Here is a 16,094-nt window from a genome sequence, read left to right as displayed (position 1 = left end):
CATGAAATTCTCTTTCTACAGTGCTGTCTTATGCTGTTCTAGGAATCCTTCAACTGAGAAGGCCTCTAGTTTTAAGAATTAAATCACAGACAAGTCTAATTATTCTTGAAACCATCCTAATGAGAAACCCACGTAGGAAGCCTTACAGAGGGGCCTTGCCCTATTTTCTCATCACTGGAACTCTTTGGACATTTTATTATTTTCTTCCAAAATCTATAACCACATAGGTTGAGCAGAGGTTAAATTAATGTTTGGGAGTCCATGTGAGGAGCATTCCTTCTTCATAAGTCCCTATCGTGACTGCAACACAGCAGAAATACAAAAATTGCACAAATTCTCAGGAACTGTAGAAAGAGTGACAGGTTTCGATTCTGTCTCTGAGATGCAGACTGGCAAGGATGAGTGTTTCTCTGAGTGAGTTTGATGTAGTATCTGAGATTATTTCAAGCAGTATACAGACTACAACTTTTAATTTTAACTCCTATCAAATTGCAACTTCATGGGTGGTATTGCTTAGGAGGATGTTAAATAGAAAACGTGAAGTTACAGAATACATTTTTGTTTTCTGTCCATATGGTAAAACTTGTGAGAGCAGTTTGTAAATGATGGAAAATTGGAATATGCTGGTATAAGAGAAAGAATTTGGGGCTTTGTGTTGAGGTTTGTTTTGGGAACAAATTCAGGCTCTACCCCTCATTATCTGTGAACCTTGAGCATGTTTAGATTATCTTTGACCCTCAGTTTACCTAGAAAATAGAGATTACCCAAGGGTCATTGAACATTAGCTCAGATGACATCTGTGGGGATGGCTAATAGTGGGGGCACAGCACATAGTTGACACATAATAAATCTGAGTTGGCTCATCTCCCCTTCTGTTCCTGGCTGACTGGTTTTACCAATTTGTTCAACCTCTCTGGGCCTTGACTTTCCTTGCCTTGAAATTGGGACTTTGGCAAAACGACCTGAAAATGTTTAATCTTGGAAACTTGGTCAGTACTTGGAAGGCGGGGATCACCTGGGACTAACCAGTGATGTGGGCTATCCCCCAGACTGTGGTTCTTGAAGGCAGGACGGGGCCTTGTTCACGGCTCTCCCCCAAGCATTAGCAGGCACATGGTAAGCAATCGGGGGATCTTTGTGGAATAAAAATGAGAGAAAATACCTGCCCTTTCTCCCTCACAGAATATTTTAAGGGTCAAGTGAAAGTGCTTTGAAAGGTATAAAATCCCAGCACATGTAATTTTCTAGTCGATTCCCTCGTGTGAACCCAAATCAACCAGGCTAAATAATAATGACAAAAGTTCTTCATATAGTCTCGGCTTGCTTTCTTCCACAAGGTTCACCTTCCAGAACGTTACAGGTGCTGCCATGAACCTGGAGGCCGGAAGTAGATTAACTGAGAAGCTAAAGAAGGTTCACTCTCCTCGGCCCCTTTGAAGGCCCTGGTAGAGATCTTAGCTATCAGAAAGTGTCAAAAGCAGGATTTTTTAAAAAATATTCTTTTTCATAAAGAGAGACTCCTAAATTGTGTCAGCCTCAGGCCTCACAGACCTGCAACTGCTCTTGCCAGAGGCCCTGGGGAGACAGGAAGAAGTGCCATCTTCCTTAGCCTCCCTCTTGGCCCTTCCCCCCAGGCTCTGCCACCACACCAGCCCCCCTGCCCCTCTCTGGTGAATCTGGCAGGTTCAGATGGGGTGACTAGCCGACTGGCCAGAGCCAAGGCCTCCCCAGTGGGCCTGGTGTCACTCAGATCAGGACTGAGCTAGAGAAGATGTCCCTTTGCTTTCTGCTTTGTCTTTTCTACTTGTTTCCTTTTCAGCTATTTAAACGTATCGGTTAGTGCTCCCCACCAGGCTCTTTAGCTGGCTTCCTGCTGAACATTTCTGCTCAAACATCCACTTTACCCCAATGCCTCGTTCCTTCCCCAAATCCTGGAGTTTCCACTACAGACTCTCATCTCTAAATGGCACCATGGGGCCCAGGCTCCTCTTGAGTTTATGCCAAGCGCAGTCAGCACTTCCTGCTTGGCTAGAAGTTGGGAAATGCACATCGTGGGGCTGAGGCTTCTTGCCTTCCTGGTTGGGCCATCCTCAAATCCCCTATAAGAAGTTCCCAACTCCCCCACTACCCCTCATTTTCATAGTTAGTTAGGCTCTTGTCCACTGCCGTATCCCATGGCTGCTCCCTCAGCCACACCATTGCTTATGCTGCTCTGGGACAATTCCTATGCTTGTGGAGGTGCTGTGGAAGTTCTGTGTCTTTATCAGCTCTGACCTGGCCCAGTGGATAGGGTTACGGGGGCGTTCTTTGGTGTGGCTGGATGCCAGATCCCCAGTCTCCCCCATGTAAGGGACTCAGCAACTTCCATCCTTAGCCAAGATCTTAGCTCTCCAGGTGTCAGGCCCTGTCCCAAATTACAGCCACCCTAATCCTTTTTAATGGAAGCTGAGTGGGTGTTCTGTGGGACTTCAGAAGATCATCTTCTGGACCTGCTGAATCAGGCCAGGCCAGGTAGGTGGGACAGTTGAGAGATGGCTTTCAAGCTATATAAGTAGGACTGGCAAGTTACACATATCTGTAGGTGCCATGTACCCAACCATCCACGTGAATGGCACTCCCCCTGAGAATTACGCTCCCTGAAGTTGGGTAGTGCGTGGCCTACGTGGCTCTTTGCTGTGGCCTGGAGGACCTATCCCAGCACCTCCCAGTGAGGACTAGGGTTACAACTGGCCCCCCACTGCACCTGGTCCAGGGGCTTCGGAAATGCCTTCAGTCCGGGATATAGAGCTCTCTGAAGCTTATGAGAACTTTTCTAGGAAAGAACAAGGAAGAACTTTGGGCATTTTGTCACTGGGCTAGAGATGTCACTTTGGAAGACATGCCACATCATGGAGATCGAGGGTTGGAAGGCGGCAGGTGTGGAGGAGAGATCTAGGGCAGCTCTGTGTGCACCCCCACATCCTGACCTGGGTCTGGAGCTTCTCCGTCCCTTCAGCTACATTTTGTATGTCAGTGGTATAGCTGCCATTTTCTGAATGTTCATGGAACAAATCTGGTTGGTTTGGCCTTTCTGATGTGGCTCTGTAAGACTTCTGTGAAGTAAGTCCTCGGGGTTATGCTGGATTTTACTCAGGGAAAAGGGTCCTAACTTTCTGACTGTTGGATTTACTGGTAATACTGCGAACTCACTGTGTGGACCTTTGATTCTGCTCTGATCTTTGAAAGCCAAGCAGACCTGATCCCTCGAGGGCAGGGCAGGCGTTGGTGACAGGGCAAGGTGGCAGGGAGTTGAGCAAACATCCAGTAAACATCCACTGAGCAGTATAATTTAGCGCTAAGAGAACACTTGGCAGCCTTGGTTCAAATCCTGGCTTTTCTGCTTCTCACCTATGTGACCTTGGATAATTCCATAACATCTCTGTCTCTAGTTTCCTCAAAATGGAGATACCAATGAGCTAATACGGGTAAAGCATTCAGTGCAGTGCTTGGCCTGTAAGAGGCACCAGGCTTGTACTTTAGTTCACTGCATACCATGTGAGATAGGGGATTTTGTTCCTTTTTATGCACAAGAAGGAGCTGAAGTTCAGAGAGGCTAAGTAACTTGCCTAAAGCAGCATAGCTGGTAAAGGGAGGAAGAAGGCTGGAACTTCAGTCTTTTATACTCTGCTGTTACTCCATCCTAAAGAGAGCAGCCCAGGGTAGCCAGAAACTTCCCCAAGGTCACTGGATAATGGAGTATGGATGACTGGCATCAGCAAAGAGACAAGAGGGCTTCTGGGAGAAATACCAGACTTCCTTCACTTCCCAGCTTCATTGGGGAACAGATGTGGGTGGAACGTTCCCCAAGGCCTGTCTAGAAAGAACATCCTGTGACTCACAACCATTTCTCCTTCCCTGCCTGAACCCCTTCTTCCCATTATGGACAGCCACCAAAGTTGAGGCCGCAGCCCCAAACTTTGTTTTCTGTCCTTGTGGGCCCCCTGTGAGTCATCTTTTGGGGAGATCTGATGACATATATGTCAGCATTATATCATCAGACTGGAAATTTCTTGAAATCTTTGCGTGACTGCAGTTCACGTTCTGCATGCACTTGTTGAAAGCTCTGATCTAGGGCCTGGAGTTTCATATTTTCAAACTTTTCAACCTACCATGAGGAAGTTTTCCCAGACCTGTCACAGCCAGGCTGTGTCCTGGAGCCCAGGCCGCTGGTTTCCATCCAGGGTAGGGGTCTGGCCCCAGCTAGGCTGTAATCAGGTAGATGCAGTGCTGCACAGGTATGTTGAAATATTACTTGAACTAAACTGAATCAAAGGTCAACTTTACCCAGACGAGAATAGAAAACACAGGGCGCCTGGGTGGCTCAGTCGTTAAGTGTCTGCCTTCGGCTCAGGTCATGATCCCAGGGTCCTGGAATCGAGCCCCGCATCGGGCTCCCTGCTCGACGGGAAGCCTGCTTCTCCCTCTCCCACTCCCCCTGCTTGTGTTCCTCTCTCTCGCTGTGTCTCTCTCCGTCAAATAAATAAATAAAACCTTTAAAAAAAAAAAAAGAATAGAAAACACAATTACACTCAATTACCGGACAGCATGTACCCCACAACAGTAGACTGCCTTTAAAAAAGTTGGGTTGTTAACATCAAAAACAGTGTTTCAAGAACAGTGTTTCATGTGTCTTCGCTTTTCCAAAGATTTATTTACCCCGTGGGTGGCAAAGAACAGTTTGGGAGTCCAGTGTGTTTCTAGCTGAAAGCCTCCCATCTCTTGCCCTCTCATCACTGTTGCGTTGAGGCACAAAAGACAATCTTGGAGTGACACTTCATCGAACAGATGAAGTTGCAGCAAGTAATGATGCTATTTTACATTTTGATATATTGTTACATTGAAGGCTTACAGTGGCATTAGCGGGTTGATATTATCTCCATTTTATTGACGAGGAAACAGGCTCAAAAAGCTCAAAACAGGCTATGTCTGTTGCCTAGGGTCACAGAATAAAGCTGTAAATTGAATCTGGGTCTGTTTGACCCCGAGGCTTAGCTTTTTTCCACCACATCATGCTGCCATGTTGCCTTATTCCAATACCAGGAAGCATGGGTGGCATCATCCATCTTTTGATGCCAAAAATGTGATAAAGTGATTTTAAAGAGTGAAATGATTCATTGAATTCCCCATAAAGTAGAAAGAGCCAAAGCTTTTTAGCCAGAGCTGATTAAATTCGCATTTACCACTTGCTTGCTCTGTGACCTTGAGCAGGGTATTAGCCCCTCTGGGTCTGTTTCCACATTTGAAAAATGGGACTCCGACATTTCTCGTAAGCTTGTTTTAGGCATTCTAGAAAAAGAGTACATATAACGAGTCTGATGCTCTGTAAATGCTAATCACCTTCCTCTGCCCACAAATCACTCTTTTGTCCCTATCTTGATACATTTTGTTTTGAAAGTAAAGGAAAACTAAGTTATTTATACATTATATATATTAACAGTTATTCCTTTAGTTCAGCCCTGGAAAGAATCCCTTTTCAGCCCCTACCTCATCTTAAACTCCTCTTCCTTCCCTCTCCTGTGTTCCTAGAGCTCTCGAGGTCCTGGGGCTAGTTCCGCTCCCACACTGCTGGTGTTAGGTGTGTCTGGTTGCGTTTTCAGTTGGAGACCAGCTCATCAGTGAGGATTGATGCCTCAAACTCTCTTCTTTCTTCCCAGCTCTTTTTTTTTTTTTTTTAAAGATTTTATTTATTTTTGACAGAGAGAGACAGTGAGAGCAGGAACACAAGCAGGGGGAGTGGGAGAGGGAGAAGCAGGCTTCCCGCTGAGCAGGAAACCCGATGTGGGGCTCAATCCCAGGACCCCGGGATCATGACCTGAGCCGAAGGCAGGCGCTTAACGACTGAGCCACCCAGGTGCCCCTCTTCCCAGCTCTTTTTTGCTCTGCCCTTTCTCTCTGATACAGTCTTTCCTGTTCTGGACTCTGTGCTTCTTCATACTTTTGGCCTCTTTCCTTCTCCTTGTTCTTTGCCTTTTCCAGGCATCTGCTCGCACCTTCCCACCTCCCTGGCCTTCACAAAGCATTCTCCATGAACAGTGCTTTCAGCTCTTTCCTTGCTTTGTCTAATGCTGGCTCCTCATCTCTTCCTCTCTTTCTCTTCAGGTCCAGAATTCATGTGGGCCAGCGTGACCTCCATTACCTTTCATCTCTTGTTACCTTCATTTCCTGCTGGGCTTCCGGAGCCAGCCGGACTGCCTGTCACCCTGACTGCATCGGGAGTGCTCCTGGCCAGTGTGAACCCATCACCCTTTCCCCCTGGGGCCACTGTCTCCACTCATTCTTTGGGGACCTGGTTGCCATTCAGGTTCTTATCAGCTGACATCAGTCCTCATTCCAGCAGCAACCAACGCCCACCTTGCCCACTTCTCAGTAAGACATGGGTCTGCTACTGTGGATGTCTAGGTGAAGTGGAAAGTAGGTGTCACTCTCCACCCCCTGATTTTAACGATGACTGATTGTGGAGTTGCAGACAGGGCTGGAGGCTCACAGGTCTGCCTACCTCATCCCTCTCCATCTCCCCTTGGCAAGGACAGGGATCATGTCTTCAGATAGCATCTCGTTTGTTACAGGCTCCTACCTTCAAGGAGCACGGAGAAATATTGTTCCTTTGAACCATAGTACTAGTGTTTTGGGTTCAGTAGCCATTCTGTAGTTTATTGAATTAATGCAAGCTAACCCTATGTGTTTCATAAGCTTAGAGTACTTCCGTTGGTCTCAGGAGAAGACTCTGGCTTCCCTGGTACTTGCCACAAAGGGTTCAGGGAGCATAACCCTAAATACTCTGGTTTCTCTTGGGACCACTATACATAATTGTCATCTATGAGTTTATCAACATTTGTTTTGAACTTGTTTAAAATAACCCAGACTCCTAGTAAAGGTAAACGTCCATTTCTAGAAAACTGGAGGCTCGGAGAGCGTAGTGATCTCTCCAAGGCCACATGACTGGAAAATTCTGGAACTGAGGTTTGAACCAGGGTAGCCAGACTCCAGAACCTGAGACTGGTTATGCCTACATATCCCCTCAGCAAGCCCTCACTGTAGTAAAGAAATCCAAGCTATTCTTGCAGAAGAAAGTAGAGCCCTAACATCAGGAAAAAAAAGAAAAACCCTAACAACAAAAAACACCTGAGTGTGTGTGTTACCAGCCCTTTCGTAGCAGAGAAATGTTTTAAGGTTTTGTTTGTACGGCCGGACAAGCTTCAGCTGAGTAAAGCCAGGAGTTAGAATCCAGCCTGGTCCCCTCCAGGCCATTGCCCATTTGACAGGGTGAGGGCAGGGAGACCCTCTTGGGGTCCTTTTTAGAAGACTGTCTGGGCCTTGGATGGACGTGCTCGCTTTCTACTAGTCTTTTTTTTCTCCTTTGCCTTCTCCACCCACTTCTCAAGCAGCTGATTGCTGTGGTTCCTTTTCATGTTGAACAAAAGAGACTACAGGGATCTTGAAACTCGAGCTGGGGACTGGAGGGTACTGACCGAGAGTAACCCCAGCCGGCTCTGTGGAGGGCTTCCCTCCTCCGCCTTCCTGCTGGCCCTCCCTCCTCCCCGCTGGCCCTCCCCCTCCTTCCTCGTCCTCCGCTGGGCGGGAGAGGAGCGGAAGCCACGTTAAGTGGCCGAGAAAGCATCCTGCCTGGTGCGGGGCCTCTCCTGTGGCCGCTGTGGAAGTTTTTCCTTAGCTTGGTCAGTGAGGCCTGGCCCAGAGGATTGGCAAGAGACTGAGGAATCTGCCCTGTTCTTCCTCAGCCCACAGACACACGTTTCACTTGTTTTGTTCTTTAGACTCCAAGATCCTGAATTGGGGTTTTTTTTTGGCTTTTGTTTTTTTTCTTCTTTCCTTTGCCCTACCTTTCTACATCCAAAGCAAAGCGTTCGGGAAATGGAGAGGCCACCGTCTGCTCCTCCAGGTGCAACCGAGGAGGCTGAGTTCATGGGTGGAGTATTTTGGTCCATATTGGAGAGATTGCCCCAGGAACGCTCGCTTGGCCTTTTGCTGGATAGTGAGTCTGAGTCTTCTCCGTGGGCAGCGGGGACTCACATTGAATTTAGCGACCAGTCCAGCTCCGTGATAAGCACGTACACCCTGTCAGTTACCTGTGTAAACTGTCGAGGCCCATCAGCTCTTTCCTTCTGAAAGAGTACTTTCCCAGTCTTGATCTTGGTTTTCACAACAACTTGTGAACGGTATTAGCTCCATTTTAGGTCCAAGGAAACCGAAGCCCAGAGAGATTAAGAAAAGGGGAAAAGCAAGGTTCCTGGCTCCACACTTCGGACTAAGAGCAAAGCCAGGACTTGAATTCGGATCTTCTGGTGCTTCCTCTGTGGCAGGCACTGCTGTGCTTTGAAATGACAAAGTCCTGGCACTTTTTTTTTTTTTTAAGATTTATTTTAGAATGTGAGCAGGGGGAGCAGAGGGAGAGAGAGATCTCAAGCAGACTCCATGCTGAGCACGGAGCCCGACACGGGGCTCCATCTCACGACCCTGAGATAATGACCTGAGCTGAAACCGAGGGTCAGATGCTTAACCAACTGAGCCCCCAGACGCCCCTCAAGGCACTTCTCTTCTTCTGGCAAAAAGATGTGTGCCCAGACAACTGTAGCTCCATCCGTGTGCTGCTTGAGGGAAACAGAGGAAGTCATTAGAGCACAAGGACAGCCACCTAACCCATCTTGAGGGTGGAAAAGTCCAGGCAGGCTTCCTGGAGGAGATGACTCATGGGCCAAGTCATTAAAAAAAAAGGGTAGGAATTAGCTAGGCCAAAGGGAAGAAGGGCCGTTTCAGACATCTGACCTTCTCTATATTCTTGGCTTCTCCACTCATTTTCCTGCCAGCTACATAATGGAGAAAACAGAGACCAGAGGTACCAAGCCACCCCACTCTGGCCCCCATTATACTCCTTTCTCCTCCCTATCCCACTCTACTCCCCAAATCTTAGGATTTGAAGAATCTTCTCTATGTTTATCTGCTTGTTGATTTATTTATTCATTGAAAAACACTTACGGGCACCTAGAATGTACCCAGCGCTACATCTACACGGTGTCCTGGCCCTGCCATGATGAGAGACCCCCCCAGCCACAACCTCAAGAGAATTTTGGCCGTCTGTCCTTTTCCAGAATTTGGCTTCAGCCTGACTCTCCTCCCTCCCCCCAAGCACTTACAGACAAGCCTCATCTTGGTCACTTGCATGACCTGTCTTCCTCATTCCTCCTTCTGCTTTATTGACGTTTCTTCATCTCCCTTATCAGCCTCGAAAGTTCCTTGAGGGCAAGAACTGTGTCCTTACCTTCTCATTACACTTCATTTCGGTACATTGGTAAAGTTAAGTGAAAGGAACCCTTCTCGATAATCACAAAATTATTACCATTTATGGAGCATATACCATGAGCCGGTTGTTCACTATTCATGCAGGTGGGGATATTGTTATCCTTGCCTCTTAGGTGAGAAAAGTTGGTCTCAGGAAGGCAAAATGCGTTTCTCAAAGCTGCAGTCAATAAACAGCAGAGTCTGACATCAGAGTTAGGTTTTTCTGGCCCCACATCCCTGATTTTTGTACCACTCCACTGTTTCTCAAACTCAGCTACAGTCGCCTGGGGCGTTGTATAAAATTCTGACACCTGGGTGTCAGCTCCGAAAGTTCTGATTCGATGCTGGGGCTTGTAGCCTGGGCATTGGGGTTGTTGTAACACTACCTATTCGAGTGTCATCCTAGCCAAGGTTGAGAAGCGGTGCACTGCCCCACATTGCCTTTCTCTGTCCGTGCGGGCTCTAGCGGTTGGCGGGGGTGGTGGTGTGGGAACCTAGGTCCACATGTGTAGTACGCATGTGACCAGAATGGGCTTCTTTGTAGCCGGGGATCTTTGGCCCGCCCTGCTGCTCCCCCACCCAGCGACCTCTCCACCCTGCGCACGTGCACTGCCCAGGGTTGTTGACTATTGAATCGGCCTCTTGGTTCTTCTGTCTCTTCCAGGGGACTTACTGATAGGCGGTTTGAGTTTGATCACATCCAGCTGTTCTCATCCTCAGAGCCTGTTGACATAACAGAAGAGTCTTATAAACACACCGAGCCTACTGGCTGGTCTCAAGAGTGTTGCTCATGACCTCGACCCATTGCAAGTGCAGCCTGGGTCAGCCCCCCACACTTAAGCAGTTGTGCTCTGGCGTGAAGAGGCTGTTGTGAAGTTCCCTAGCACAGTGTCCACGTTCAGCTCTGGCTTTTCACACTTGGGAGGAATTTATGGTCCATATGGTCAAGGAGGGTCAACTCATGTGTGTATCCTGTTCGATCCGGGGCTCAAGAGACGTCTTTATTTTACCCCTTATTTTACAAAGCAAGGCAGTGGAGATACAGCTTGGGTGAAATGTCCTGGCGGATGAATGGATACAGAGCCCAGCTTTTCTGACCCCCATTGTGGTGGTTTTCCCATTGTTCCACAATGGTCAGTGTCAGGCTTCGATTGAAGCCACTAGCTTTCCTACCTTCCTTCTTGGAAGCTACGGTTGGGGTAAACACCTGGATGTTACTTTGTGTCCCTGGGAATATAATATAGGGATCCTGTTTGCTCCTGGGGTGTAGCCCGGGAGTTGTCCTGATATCTCTGGGCCCTTCTTGGACCTACTCAACTGAAAGAAAATCTGTGATAGTGCTGAGATACTTCTCAAATCTTCCCAGCCCTAATCTCACCTCCTAGTATTTATGATCTAGCCATCATTCTTTGTAATGACCAGTAATTCTTTGCAAGGCTTTGATCTGGGCACAGGGATACAGAGATAAAACACATATCCTGGGGGCACCTGGCTGGTTCAGTTGGTAGAGCAGGTGGCTCTTGATCTTGGGATTGTGAGTTCAAGCCCCAGGTTGGGGGTAGATCTTGCTCAAAAAACCCCACACACACATATTCTCTATCCTAGGGGCATAGTCTAGTGGAGAGAATATGCAAATAAAAAAACATTCCTTAAAGTATGGTCCTTGCATTGGGAGCACAAGGAATGCTTATTAAAATGTAGATTCTTAAGCCCCACTCTTGATCCGCTATTTCAGAATCTCTGGGAATTGGGCCCAAGAAACTGCATTTTAGTGTGCTCCCTAAGTGAATCTTAGGTGCTCTGAGGTTTGGCAACTATAGGAGTGAGCCTTGCAGTAAGAGTATAGTGTCCTATATGATGGGGAGCACCAGGCTGGCGTTCGTCTGCAGGAGGACCTCTTCTGAGGAGGGACACCTAACTGGGCAAGGAACAGCTTCTGGAAGGTGTCATGAGGAATAACCAGGTGTTAGTATGTCAGGTGTAACCAGACAGTCATTTCTCTAGATATGTGAATAATGCTTGATTTATCCTTTCTATAGCTCTAAATTTTTCAAGTTTGCTTAAGAACATACCTGGATTGGGCAGCAAAGATGAGAGTCTGGTTGGGTGTTTGTGACTTCCTTCTGCTTTATCTCTGCATATGAGCCCCCTTCGCTCCCAGGATTAACTCCTGTCCTCTTCTAAGCCTCACGCTAGCCCTGTTTCAGATCAAACTTCTATTTCGCATCAGTTAAATGATTGGGTTTGCAAGGTTTGCCCCCTAGAGGTCTGTTAGTGCCTGGGCCTGTGGGCTGCAGTCGGCGAATGAGCGTTGCCTAGGCACGTGGTCATGGTGAGCTGGTTTTCTCTTTATTGAAAGAAGTTGGGTTATTAAGAGGGTGGGGCAGAAGGAGCAGTGGACGGTCAAATGAAATAGGACAGGGAAAACGGTAGCATTTCAGAGTCAGGGGGCCCCCACCCAACATCTGGTAAGAAATCTCTCATTTTGGAGATAAAGAAGCTGAGGTTCAGAAAGATGATATGAAATGCCCAAATGACACCACCAGGTACAGCATCCAACTCCGGGGACTAAAATTCTGGATTTCTGGTCAGTGCTTTTTCTGCTTCACTACACTGGAATGTACCTAGAGGCTTTATTATTAAAGGGATTCTTTATGAAACCCTGCAGCAATCCAGTCATTTAGTAGGGTTGATTTTTAAATATACGCTTTTGTTTTCTTACAGTCTAGCAGACCTGGGTTTTGGAGCTCTGTCTCATGTGTTCCAGGGTTGGAATTAAAATGAGATCACATCTGTGAGAGTGCTTTGATAGGTGTAATGCTCTCCCCCAAGTGGTTCTCCAAGTGCGGGGCCCAGACCAGCAGCAGCTGCATCACCTGGGAGCTCGTTGGAAATGTGAATTCTCTGGCCTCGTCCCAGGCTGGCTGAATCAGAAACTTTGGGGGTGGAGACTGGAAATCTGTTTTTTTTTGTTTTTTTTTAAATTTATTTGTTTGACAGAGAGAGACACAGCGAGAGAGGGAACACAAGCAGGGGGAGTGGGAGAGGGAGAAGCAGGCTTCCTGCAGAGCAGGGAGCCCGATGCGGGGCTCGATCCCAGGACCCTGGGATCACGACCTGAGCCGAAGGCAGACGCTTAACGACTGAGCCATCCAGGTGCCCCCTGGAAATCTGTTTTAACAAGCCTTCAGGTGATTCTGTTGTCCACTCAAGTTTGAGAACCACTGTTCTGCGTCAAGAGGAGATCAGCCTCCTGGGGCCTGTGGGACTAAGGCTTTAAATATCTCCGATTTGTAGCTGAGGTGGCATTTGGGAGACAGGAGTAGTGGGGTTAGGTTCACAAATCTCAGATGGAATGGGTGAGATCACTTAAAAGGTTTGGCTTTTTCCTCGAAAATAAGGAAAGGCTGTGTGTGAGCGTGTCACACTGTTTGAGTCTAGGAGCACACTTGGAGTTTGGTTCTATCTTCAGAAAGCATTCTTTTCATCTCTCCTGTAAGGCAGAGCTCCCTGAACATCATTTCTCTGTATGCTTCAGCCAGAAGCCTGTGGTTATCAGTTGGTTTAAAACTAGGCCATTAATATTAGGATGTTTTTCTCCACCTCCCATCGTCCTTTTTTTTTTTTTTAACTTATTATATGAAAATAAGATACTATTTCTCTGCAGGCTTGAAGCTTCAGGATTTCCTAGTGGACAATGAAACCTTCTCTGGATTCCTGACTTACAACCTTTCTCTGCCAAGGCTTACTGTGGACAAAATGCTGGGAGCCGATGTCAGTCTCCACAAGGTAAGCTGCGCATGTTCAGCTTCCTCGGTGGGGCTGATGGCAGGTACATTGTTTAAGAGTGCCTGGAAAGAAATGAATAAACCCCTATCTTGGTAATGGTGCTGAAGGAGGTTATTAGCTCAAGTTCAGCGTTACCCATTTTTACTTCTCTGCTCAGGTTGGCATTGCCAAACCATCCAGAGAGTGGAATGTGCAACCTGGCACATGGGCCAGCTGGTTGAAATAAAACTGATTTCCTGCCTGTCACCTGGCATTTGTGGATAACTTCCCCCTAAAAGGGGGTCGGGGGGATGAATTTAAGATGAATTAAACATTTTTAAAAAATGTTCACAGTTCTGAGACCATAGCCAGAGTTGAGGATTATTGAACAGAGCAGCTGTCTATAAAATCTAAGACAGGAGATTTTAAAACTTAATGCTTCTTTTAAAGATGGATAAGAAAAATAAATAAGGAGAAAACCAGGAAGTAATATTAGTGTTTATATAGAATTTTAATCTTAGATTCTTAGAAAACTTCCTTTGGCGTAATTAGATCTCCTAGAGCTCCTGTGCAGTGAGCAGCAGACCCGGGTTGTATGGTTATCGATTTTCAGGGAAGCTTCCCAAGTTTATTCTTTGGCAGAAGGGGCCCTGCTTCTTTACCCTGTCTCACATCTACACACTACAATAAGCAGAAGTAGTGGAAATGTTTATGCCCGAAAGTAAGATCTTTGCTTTACATGATGTAGAATTTTTAAAATTAGAAAAATGTGCTTACCGTTTGTCCTTATGAAACTAGGAAAATATGCCTTGTGTTTACCAGTTGTATGGTTGGGAGATGGGCCAAAGGCCAGCAGGCTTATGAAAACAGTTGCGTTTAGCACAATTTCCATTCCCCCCTGCCAATTTCTTATCTGTCGCATCAGATCAGTTTAAAATAAGGGGCACCCTGAGTGTGGAGGTGGTCCTTGCATGGTATTAGGGTCTCTCTGTAACCAGTGCTCTCAAACCCAGATACCGAAGGTAGGCTGACAGCAAGGACTACTTGGAGAAAGGGGCAAGACGGAAGGGCACTTGCATGTCTGGTAGGTGAGAACTTCGTGGAAACCATGGCAGGCTGAGGGCTCTGCAATGTTAGAAAGCTCCGTAGGCCTGGAGAGGCTTTTGGTCCATCACTCACGCTAGGCTGTACTGCAGGCAGGTCAAGCTGCACTAATTTAACTAGCGGGGGAGGTAATAATGGGATAGTACAGAATCTGCATCATTCATTCATTCCACAGATATTTACTGTCAGTAATGTTTCAGCGTTATCCCACAAAGTGAGCAAGAAAAGCAAGCCCCTCTTGCTGAATTTGCTGTCTCATGGATAGTAAGGACCGTCTATGAAGAAGTACAGTTTATTGAGGCCCAGGAAAGTTAATTAAGTATACAAAATATGGCCAAGGAAAGGCTCTCTCTGGGTTTGCTATAATGAGTGCATAAGAATGACTTAGAATTGGCCTTCAAAGAGGCCTTTTCATAAGAGGCTTGGCTTTCTGGTACTCTGCTTGGGGGCAAATAAAATGAAGAGTTCCAGATTTCTGAAATTGCTTCAATGTAGTTTTCTGCATCCATGAAATATCTATACCTGTAAGTAAATAGTATGAATGCTTTTTTTTTTCATAATTCAGCCCAACCCCAGTTTAACGTAAGTTCCAAAATAATGAGAATGTTTTTCTCTAATAAAATAATAAAAATGGTTTCAGAAGTTTAGACTTTCAATTCCTATTTCCTGAATCGTGTCCCACTTTTGAGAAAAAGCGTTGGACTCTGGATTTCCCTTCACAAGGACAAGAGTGTGGGAGATGATGAGTCAAAGACAATATTCAGACTTTAAGTTTCCTGTTAGACTGTGCCTTGTTATGTTCTGAAGGTCGGTAAAGAGATCTGATGCATTGGACTATTGCGACGGTGTCCATTCTTCAAAGCTGTACTGACCCAACTTTGCATCTTTGTAACCTGGTTTTGCTTGTCTCTCTTTGCATGAAATGCTTCCAGGTATTTTTGCAAGGCTACCAGTTACATTTGACCAATCTGTGCAGTGGATCCAAATTACAGGAGGTGATTCAACTTGGTGAACTAGAAGTTTCCACGCTTTGCAGCTTGCCAAGGGAGAAACTGGATGCCGCTGAGCAAGTGCTTCGTTCCAACATGGACATCCTGAAGCCGATCCTGGTGAGTAGGCTTGCCGTGTGGAGAAGCTTCAAGCACTTATGCTTTTGGAATGTGAACATTTTCCCTGGACAACATAACTTTGTTTTTTGTAGAAACATAGGGCTGGCCGGGAGTTTGAGTGGTAATTTAGCTCAGTGGTATCCTGTTCTTTCAAACCTTTGGGCTTTTTCCCAAAGGGTAAAAGGGAGAAGAATGAGTTGGGTATAGCTCTGAGTCTAAGCCTAACGTCCTCTGTGCTTGTTTCAGAGAAGACCTGTTTTTTATGTTTTTTTTTTTTTTTTTAATATATTGTCCACATTTGAGAGTAGTAGGGTTCATTTGAAGAAGGAGTTCCCCAGATTAAAAAAAAAAGTCTCAAAATCATTTCTGGGAAGATGGATATCCATTCTTGAAAGCATCTCAGCAAGGAGACACTGTAAGCCGTCATGGTGGGAAAACCTTGGAACTGGATGGGAGCACACACAATAATTAGATTAATCCTTGACAAAATTGCATTTACAGAAAAAAAATTGCAACAAAGTCTGATCAGCCTGGGAATCAATAGTTCAGAGAAGCGATCCCAGAATATGTGTGTTCATTCTTAAAGAATGTGGATGAACTTGGTCATCAGAGGGTTGGGTATAGTTCCGGAACGGGTGTATTTCTTTGGATTTTCTGGGAGCTCTGGTGACATACCTCTCCAACAACATCATTTAGCATCTGGTGTTCTGGCCTCCTACTCACCAGATAGCACTCTGATTTGTTAGTAGGTTCTCTTAAAACCAGGGAAAGAGCCTTGGA

The 16,094-nt window shown here is 46.3% G+C and overlaps 1 protein-coding gene across 6 annotated transcripts in view; it reads left to right on the top strand.

Moving 5' to 3' along the window:
- The window catches only part of ABCA1 (ATP binding cassette subfamily A member 1), a 126,890-nt gene that overhangs the window by 38,306 nt on the left and 72,490 nt on the right, over positions 1–16,094 (top strand). For all 6 annotated transcript variants that reach the window (XR_013443784.1, XR_013443783.1, XR_013443782.1 and 3 more), the window contains 2 exons: positions 13,001–13,122; positions 15,138–15,314. Coding sequence is in view for 3 of the 6 variants with exons in the window: in XM_078061545.1 (XP_077917671.1) it covers positions 13,001–13,122; positions 15,138–15,314 (299 nt within the window). In the remaining 3 variants the exon portion in view is untranslated. The remainder of the gene's footprint in view (positions 1–13,000; positions 13,123–15,137; positions 15,315–16,094) is intronic.

Source organism: Halichoerus grypus, chromosome 14 (assembly GCF_964656455.1).
Source record: "Halichoerus grypus chromosome 14, mHalGry1.hap1.1, whole genome shotgun sequence".
Classification (NCBI taxonomy): domain Eukaryota; kingdom Metazoa; phylum Chordata; class Mammalia; order Carnivora; family Phocidae; genus Halichoerus; species Halichoerus grypus.
The sequence above is the reverse complement of the archived record's forward strand: the minus strand, read 5'-3'. Positions and strand labels throughout refer to the sequence as shown.